This window comes from Gobio gobio (assembly GCF_949357685.1).
Source record: "Gobio gobio genome assembly, chromosome: 16".
Taxonomy (NCBI): Eukaryota; Metazoa; Chordata; class Actinopteri; order Cypriniformes; family Gobionidae; genus Gobio; species Gobio gobio.
The window spans coordinates 9,705,692-9,716,009 of record NC_137109.1 but is presented as its reverse complement, the minus strand read 5'-3'; the positions used below and the strand labels follow the sequence as shown (position 1 = coordinate 9,716,009).

Sequence of the window (10,318 nt, the reverse complement as noted above, 5' to 3'; positions counted from 1 at the left end):
AGACACCAAGGCCGTCTTATAAGATGCATAAATCCTTAATGGAAAAGGCAATCGCAGAATGCACTGCGATAAGAGAAAGCATCCAAGTTGTTACAATTATCAACACTGACACCTGTTTAATGAAACACTCTATTGGAATCAATCAGTCCCTTATGAGGCTCTATTTCCGGTAGAATGCTTCCTATGTAGACAACAGGTTTCGGAACAGAGTTTAATGGTTTCAAATCCTGAAGTGATTCTAGAAGCAAAAGCAGGAGAGAAAGTGTGACTAAAGGGGCCGTTCATACTGAACACATTCTTGTATTACATCTGCACCATTTTTACTTAGTCAATGTACATAAACATTATTTTTAAGACTGTCAAATTAATAGAAGTTACGGTAACACTTTACAATATGGGTGCACTAATATGCATTCATTCATGCTTAACTAATGCACAGATAATGTATTAAAAAAACTGATAATGAGTTAATGTATGAATCATGAAGAACTAAACCATTTATTAAAGCTACACTGTGTAACTTTTTTAGTTTATTCTTAGCTAAAAACACTTAGTTCTTTCAAAAATATATGTGCTCATTAATGTATATTTACTTCTTTCAAGTAATAAAGTATTTATAATCGTAAGTTTATAATATGCCATTGAAAATACATTCGGGTGAGGGGTTCGAATGCCGGTCGCCATGTTGCCCCTCCATCTTGAAAGTACATTAGCCAAAGAGGGACATACACTCGATGGCACCGTGTCAAATGTGGATGAGGTCGAACTGGAAGCCATGTTAATCTTGGACTAAATCGGCCACCGTAGGAGTTAAAACGAAATCAGAATTGAGAGGAACAGAAACTAATATTCACTGGATGGTCATATACCTTTCCACCGCTAGATGGGGGAAAATATCACACAGTGTAGCTTTAATGATTACTGCATCAGCAATTAATAAAGATTCTATATGATTAATAGATTAAGTAATATATGAATTGCTATTAGTTAAATGTGTCATAATGTGTTAATTCCCTAATAACATATTATATTAACTAATAATGTCAATCAATGTGTTAATTACCACAACGGGTTGAAGCCATGCATTTCAACATCCAGTTGTCTGCTTTAATTAATCATTAGCTAACGATTTGCAAAGGTATTATGTTATGACTTTACTTGATGAGGCACATTACTGTTAACTCATTCAAAATTAATTCAAAACCCATAACCACAATGACATATTACTTAATTAATTAACAGTCAAGTGCCTCAACAAGTAAAGTAATTTCATAATGATACCTTTGCAAATCGTTAGCTAATGATTAATTAAAGCAGACAACTGGAAGTTGAAGTATAACTTTGACCATTTTGGTAATTAATATATGAATTTACATTATTAGTTAATATAATATGTTATTAGGGAATTAAAACACAATGACACATTTAATTCATAGCAATTCATATATTACTTAATCTATTAATCATATCTTCATTAGTTGCTGATGCAGTCATCATTAATAAATGGTTTAGATCTTCATGATTCATACATTAACTCATGATTATCTGTGCATTAGTTAAGCGTGAATTAATGCATATTAATGCACCCGTATTGTAAAGTGTTACCGAAGTTACATTTTTAAAAAGGTATTGAGGCTACAGGGCTGTCACGATTCCTCGATTAAATTTGAGTACTCGCTTTTAAAATATTCATGATAGCAATTTACCCGTGTCGAATAACCGGCAAAATACTGGAAATGGCACATTCCATAGAGGAGAATCCATGAACCACATTATTAGACCGTTTTCTAAAACAGCACAATGTATTAAAACCATTAAAAAACATATTACAGCATAGATAATGCTATTGAGTGCTTTTCTATAAAACTGTAATATGATTACTTGATTTTGATACTTTTCTTATTGCCTCACAAGTCATTTTAGAGGCTATTGTTTGCTTAGCTCTATTTTTATTACCACAAAAAATCTGATTACTCGATTAATCATCAAAATAATAGACAAATTACTCGATTACCAAAATAATCGTTAGTGACAGCCCTATTTGAGACACGCACGTTCGGTTCCCTTGCGCCATTTTCAAATGTATGTGAACGGCCCCTATTCCTAACTTCACGTCTCATTGAAATTACCATAATTACTAAGTGAAATTCTACTCAAAGTAAGGAGAAATTATTTGTTTCTATTGCAACTCTCAATGCCAAAATTGCTGCAAATTGCTTGCGTAGCGCCAACACTGCTGCATGTGCAGCTTTATTGATGATGACAGTAAGAGTCATGGTAACAATCTACTTAAAGCCTACATGTATAATGCATTACAAAGGTATTCATAATGAACATTATAATGCATTATATCTACTCATAAATAATTGTAACCAAAGTTAAAATGCATTATAATAATCACAGATCTCTAGTTGCATCTGAAATGGGTTGCTTCTAATTTTAATGCATTATACATTCTAAAGGTGTATTATAAATGTATAATACCTGTGGTTACAATTATTCATGAGATCATTATAAAGTGCATTACAAGGCATAGTTAATGCATTAAAAATACTTTTATAATGCATTATACATAAAGGCTTTAAGTAACTACATTACTACATTAATTTACCTCTATATTCTCTGTGAATGTGCATATACCCATCTATATCAAAACAAGGTCATTTGTAGGGCTGCACAATATATCAAAATGATCAAAATATCGCAAATTCAAATATCGCTATATGCATAGTAATGGCTTGCGATAACAATGATTTTAATACTTCAAAAAGTTAAGTAAAGTCAAACTTTTAGGTTGACGCAGATAGCAAAGAATAGACTGGACACAAGACTACATACATGTGATATGCATAATGTTAAAAAGAGTTTAGTGCAATAAGCCAGGGAAAATAACTCAATGGGCCCTATCATACACCCAACGCAATGTGACGCCCGGCGCGACGTAAGTGTTTTTTGCTAGTTTCAGACCGACGCAGTTATCATTTTAACGTCCAGCTCCACATTGTTTAAATAGAAAATGCATTTGCGTCTATCTGTTTGCCCATGGCGCGTTGATATTTTAAGGAACGCAGTATTTTTGTGTTATTTAAAGGGCATGTTAGTAATATGCACCTATAGGCGGGTGCCCAAAGCACTTACACTCTGCTTATTACACACACAGGGACACACAAACATGCCAAATATTAAAAATTACAATGTAAAATATTATTATTATGTACATAAAGATAAAAATGCCTACATGTAATAATGGATAGTCATTGCATGTATCAGAATTACCTATTTGCAGTATTGACGAACTCAATTGGCAAATTTTTTTGACCAATCGTGGCAATACACACTGACTCGTCAGGTTGAGGGTGTCTATATTCCACCATGTTAATAGCGAATCCGCTTTTAAAGGGAATGGGAGATGAGACTCTGATTGGTTTATTGCACTTTACGCCCAAAACACACCCATGACTCATTAAGAGTCTAGGTACAACCCTTTTGGACCATTTGCACCTTTTTTGGACCTTTCACGCTGACCATTTTTTAAACTAGCAAAAGTGGATTCGGATACGCCCTAACTGCACCTGCGCCTTGCACTTCAGACCATGTGCTCAGATTGTTAAAATAGGGCCCAATGTGATACTTGCATGCACCTCTTAGACAGAGTGCAATCCCAAATTCAGTTCTCTCGCACAGCTTATATGGCCAAATACACACAATGTTATGTCAAAAAGCTGTCCGCTTATGTTTTAAGTGAGCGTAAACAGTTGAGGAAAAAAACGCATGTGTAACAGTATATTGGATCCGTGCATTAGCTCTTAAAGTGACAGCAGCCTAATATTCCTGCTGCAATCTGACAAAGAGAAAATCACTCACTGATCTTGATTGAATAACTTTTATAGCTTTAATAAAGCTTATTTAATTCATACATTTAAGACTATGCAGTTTTATTTTTACATTTTATTATTCAATTTCTGTTGTGTACATTATCGCATCGCATTATTTAATGAGCTATCGCATTTCACTTTTGTTAAATATCATGCAGCCCTATTCGTTGTAGAAAGTTTGACAAAAACATGAGCATGTTTTACTAGTTGGAAACTGGTAATTATGGTAATTTCATCATGACACGGATGCCCCATTAATGCAACATGGATGCAGCCGCTAATTTCCTCACGAAAGACTGAATTAAAGTGTAAATGTTTGGTGTTTTCACAGACATTGTAGCTTCAATGTTTAGATCTTTGTGATACATTTTTCTCTGTGTTTTATACACACTTTCTTACACAAAGATCAGCACTTCTGCTTCCTAGTACGTAAGGTTCACGCTCACGTCTTCCACTCCGTAACTGTCATGTCTACATGTTAGGACTTGAAAATATACAGTATATATATATATATATATAAATATATAGAATAACAAATATTATAATCAATGTATTTTTATACGCCAATATTCTGATGAGTCTAAGACTACATTTCCCACAATGCACTTCTTCCCCCCTTCCCCTGTTTGTAATTGAGATATTTAAGATGACGTCAATAAAATTGTGTATTTTAATGCCGTAAATGTTTCTGGTCTGGTCACAAATAACACAATCAGAGGAGCACAAATAAAAGTAAACCTCAAGATATCACATTTGGCCTTTGTTTACACCACTGACTCTAAGTATGAGGGATATTAATAGCGATACTTGGCTTGCTAACTGTAAAACAGCATTAAAAGAGGGAAGAGGAAAGGGAATGGAGAGGATCTAGAGGCTTTAACTCACGATGAGAGTGTGTTCTCGGCCCATTGTGATGACTGTGCGGTTTATCGTCCTCAGCAGAGACGACACAATGTCCTGAATGTGCTGAAATGTGTCTCCCTGGAAGAGAAAGAGACAAAATGTTTGTCATTTGTATTCTAGCATAGAACCGCACTGCATCCAAACGGTCAAAGATTTTCTCATTAAGTCACACAATTAAAACAGATTGACTCTTGAGTTCCTCACCCCAGTGTTTCCTGTTTATAAGCTACAAACCTTAAAGGAATAATTCAGCCAATATGTAAATTCTGTCATCATAAGCAGCTCTTTTCCATACGAATGAAAGTGAATGATGACCACAGCTGTCAAGCGAGATTTATTTTCTATTTAAATTTGTGTTGCTTTCTCGAATAAAGAATTCAGAAGATGTTGATTACTGTCGTGATGTTTCACCATTCACCACTGGTCACCATTTCACGTTCATTGCACAGAAAAGAGCAGCGTGAATTGATCCGATGAGTTAATGCGAACAGAATTGAAATTTTTTGGTTAACCGTTTCTAAACCGTTTTTAACTATGCGTCAAATGAAGAGTGAAATGTGTGTTTGTGTTTTAGTTGCAGGTCTGGTCTCTCTGGCTCCTTCACGGTAATTTATTGTTTAAATGTATTGATCGGACTGAAGAGCTCTGGAACGGCCCAGATGAATAAGTGTGTGTGTGTGTGTGTGTGTGTGTGTGTGTGTGTATGTCAACTAAAGGCCTTTTATTTCTTTTTATTCTGGTTTAAATCAATTCTGAGAGTTTAAAACCCATCTGGGCCCCAAAATAGCCCATTTCTAAAAATGTTGAGTCAATTTAAATCATGTTCCTGATGTTTTGCTGCTCAATTCAGCTTTTTTACTCCAAAGAGAGGAAAATGTTTGCCTTTTAATCTTGAAACAAACTGGCACACGTAATGGCATGACATAAGATGGAAACACATTTACTGAATAAATCCCTCGAACAAGAACTCACGTGACTTTGCCTTAACAGAGGATGTGATTGGATAATCGGAGTAACCAGCGGACCAATCACATCACACAGCATCTCAGATGTTGGTTTGGTGGTTCTGAAACGCCTGAGTCAAAGTCTGTCATCAAAATGGTTTGGTTTAATTCCCACTTAGAAGCGTCTCACACGATTGCGCTCGCAAACACCAACATCCGAACATGGAAACGTTTATTGCATTTCATCTGCCACTCTGAGACCCAAGTCATTTATGACGGAGGAAAAAAGAGCCATAGTTGCATCCCTGATTGAAGCAACTTCCATTTTTATTACAGATATTTCATGCCAATTTCCCAGGAAGTGACGGTTTTGTTCTCTTAAACACATGGGATGGAAATGATGCTTTATTTGCAAATGTTTTATGCGATATTACAATTTTGCACATACGTTTGGATGAAAACAGCTATTGTTAACTAAAACGCCTTTTTTGGTAATTGAAATAAAGTTGAAATATAAATGTTAGTTGAAAAAAAAAGAAAAAAATCGAAATGTTGCCTTGGCAAATAACTGAAATAAAATGTGGAAGAACTAAAATAACCCAAAAAATGAATAAAAAACAAACAAACAAACAAACACATAACAGTTATCATTTTCACGTTCAGCGGCACGTTGTTTAAATAGCAAATGCACTCGTGCCCATCTGTTCGCCCATGGGTGTGCTGGTATGAAAAGCAGGTGTGTTCAGGCGCATTGTTGGCGTGTTACTATTTTGAGGAACTGAAAACGACTGCGCCATTGACCAATAAAAACCTGGTAAAAGTGAATTTGGACACTTCAGACCATGCGTTCAGATCGTTAAAATATGGCCCTCAATCTTAAAAATGTATTAGTAAATGTTGAAATTAACATTAAGATGAATAAATGATGTATTGTTCATTGTTCGTTCAAATTAACTAAGTTTATAATGTTAACAAACATGTTACCAATAAGTGCTATAATAGCATAGAAATAATATATAGTATTATTTATGTAATAGAAATAGTGGAATACATGTAATTGTTTCTGAACAGCCGACATCATTGATGTAAACGTGGATGGCCAAAAGCCTTCATCGGCAAACATCTTCTGTCTGTGTGTGAGAATCACATGAAAATGACCCGTTTGTGTGTGTGTGTGTGTGTGTGTGTGTATGTGTGCGAGTGTGTTTACCACCCCCTCACTAATTTCATGACGCAGAGGCGGATAAAGTGAAGGATTGAGAGAGAGAGAGAGAGAGCGAGAGAGAGAAACATCTGTTCATCTCTACATAGAGTATTTCATTTCATATTGTGTTTCTCAGCGTCACTCCACTTTAGCTGTCGACACAAACTCTCTCTGTGTGTGTGTGTGTGTCTCTCATTCTCTAGCTTCAGTCTTTCTCATTTGTTTCTCTTTCTCTGTGGTCAGTGGATGACAGCTTAATCATGTACACCTATAATCCCTGCGGTGTGTGTGTGTGTGTGTGTGTGTGTGTGTGTGTGTGTGTGTGGACGCAGATGATACCTGTAGCCAGGTAGTTTCCATTTCTCTTTCTCTCTTTCATCTATCAGTCTCACACCACGCTCATGAATCTCATGACACCTGTCAAAACCATGTCCAGCTCATATTTCCCCCCAAATCAAAGGAAAACATATATTTTGCTGAAATATTATATGATGTCTATTTTAAAGTTGTTTATACATTGTCTAGTTTTTGCATTAAATCAGTATTTGCATGACAACTTTAGCCCCAAATCCTAATAAATGTAGTGTAAAAACAATGATAAACATTTTGGTTGTAAAGTATTTAACGTTGTGTTTGTATTTGATGTGTTGCCTATAAGTTATGCTGATTAAAAAGCCATCACAGTAATGACATTCTAATGAAGTAAAATGAGAAGTAAAATGTTGCATTACTGTAAATAAAAAATGAAAAATATGTATATTTAAGTGCAGTGTTGGGAGTAATGCATTACAAGTAACACAAGTTACATAATCAGATTACTTTTTTCAAGTAACTAGTAAAGTAACGGTGTGAAAGGGCCTTTACATTTGCTAAAAACTAAACTTTTTTGTTATCAAACAAGCCCATATGAGAAAAAAAGTAACACAAAAGTAATGTAACACATTTCTTCACATACAAAGTAACTAAGAAACACAATTAGTTACTTCTTTAGGGAGTAACACAATATAATAATGTGTTACTTTTAAAAGTAACTTTCACTGTTTAAGTTCTTACAATTGTTTACATTTCATATACACTACTATTCAACAGTTTTGTAAGACTTATCTTTGAAAGAAATTAATGCTTTAATGCATTCAATTGATCAAAAGTGAAGTAAAGACACTTATAATGTTACAAAAGATTCTATTTCAAATAAATGCTGTTCTTTTAAACTTCATTCATCAAAGAATCCTGAAAATAAATGAATCACGGTTTCACAAAATTACAACTGTTTCAACAGTAGCTACTTTTTGCACTGTTTTGTTATCAACAAAGTGAATATGCATGTAAAAAAGATTGCATGCGTAATGTGCGCATAAGTTTTGTTGTATCGCAAAAAAAAAAAAAATCAGCCCGAGTCATTTCCATACATAATTTTGCATATATAGCAAATTAGCCTATATCATATTTTTCACATCCCAAATATTTATAAAACGCAGAGAGTAGGGTTGGGCATCGAGAACCGGTTCCAACTTGGAACCGTTTAAAAAATAACGATGCCATTGGAATCGTTTAGAAATTTTGTTTTCGATTCCGATCATCGGTTCCAAACGCGCAAGTTTTCGGAAGTGCTTGCCGCGCCCGTTTGTTCTGTTGCAGACATGGAGCACGGTAAGCGGCGCTCAAAAGTGTGGCTTTATTTCACTTAAAAAAAAAAAGCCTGGTTCGGCACAGTGCAACACATGACAAACTTATTTCTTGCACGGGAGGATGCACTACAAATATGTGGTGTATACATTAACGAGTGTAGCGTGTTTGAAATGCTGCGCAGGTCCTCCTCGGGCAACCCTGCGCTAACCAACGTTATTAAAGGGATAGTTCACCCTGAAATGAAAATAAAGCCTTCTTTTACTTACCCTGATGTTGTCCCAGTGCCCTATGTCCTATGACATTTAAAATACAGTTCCTGCACGCGCTCCTTCCTATTATGGCAGTGAATGGCGATCAGCTAAAACATTACAAAAAATAAACAAATGTATCACGCAACGATACAGGGAGACGCGCGCCATATGGAAAGTATTCAGGGGGCACACTATAAGGTTTTGCGAGAAAGAAACCGTATTATTCAGTCAAAACACTGAGCTCGGCCGTTATTCTGAGCGCGCTCCTCTGTGTGCACTATGAGGCGCTCATGCCTACTATAATAACTCGCACTGTTGTCATTGCACCCACGATAAGCACACACACACACACACACACACACACACACACACACACACACACACACACACACACACACACACACACACATACATACATAACCATTTTGAGAAATCAAGCTCAATAGAAAAAAACGCGATTCTCGTCTTTTCTACAACGTATATGATAAGAAATAATACTAATAATATAACCTCCTTAAGTGAATATTGTGTACCGGTTGTCATGACAATATTGCACGAGGCTACTGCGGCTTGGAGTGCGCACACACAGGAACACGCGCATTTGAACAACAGCTGGGTGAGTAAAATATGGCTTTATTTTCATTTCAGGGTGAACTAACATTATCCCACCTCATCATAATCAGGTTAGTGATTGTAGTGTAATAACAAAGCCCTTGACCAAATTGCGAATTGTGGTGAACAACAACGTTACCGAAATTATTTTCCCCCCTCGTAGATAAATGTAGATATAAATTGCCCACGCTAGTAGCCGTCCTAATATGACTGCTGTTAATGCTATTGTTAAGTCGGGACTCGGTGTGAAACTCCATTCACCTTTGCAGCAAAGCAAGTGGAAATGCCAGCGGAGAAAGTCCCAAAACTAAAACTCATTATTGAATCAAAATACAATTTTCCTCTGTGAAATGAGCCTGTGACATGTTGTGACTCCACCCCTCAAAGAATCGGAATCGAGAATCGAAAAGAACCGTAATCGAAACTAAGAATCGGAATCGGAATCAGAATCGTTCAAATCAAAACGATGCCCAACCCTAGCAGAGAGTAAAATTAACCAGTTATTTTCATGAATAATAGGCCTATTACTAAATTAGGAAATATTATTCAGAAGATCACTGCGAAGTGTCTGACAGAACTGCATGTAGCTGCCTTTATGTGACAAAGCCCATGGGTTTGGACACAGGGCAGCTCATTTGTCCTGTATGCAAAATTTTAGGATCCATAAAAAAGATTGGCCTAGTAAAATGTTCGTCAGCATTGAACATTCAGTCAAGCCAGTCACGGTTTGACGTGGCCGAGAATGCGTGTATTCAGATCATTCAAACCAAATAAAGTTCTTCGTTCTGTTTTCAGAGTTCAATGACATCAAATCACTGCTATTTTTAACCCACAATAATTCCACTTTATTAGTTTGAGATAAAAGTATATTACATATTAATAAATTGTATTTATGAAATA

General features: G+C 35.8%; 1 protein-coding gene across 1 annotated transcript in view; it reads right to left on the bottom strand.

Moving 5' to 3' along the window:
* dock2 (dedicator of cytokinesis 2) overlaps window positions 1-10,318 on the bottom strand; it is a 185,008-nt gene that overhangs the window by 78,564 nt on the left and 96,126 nt on the right. Inside the window, 1 exon segment of the mRNA XM_079839088.1 lies at window positions 4,761-4,856. Within this exon segment, the coding sequence (XP_079695214.1) occupies window positions 4,761-4,856 (96 nt within the window).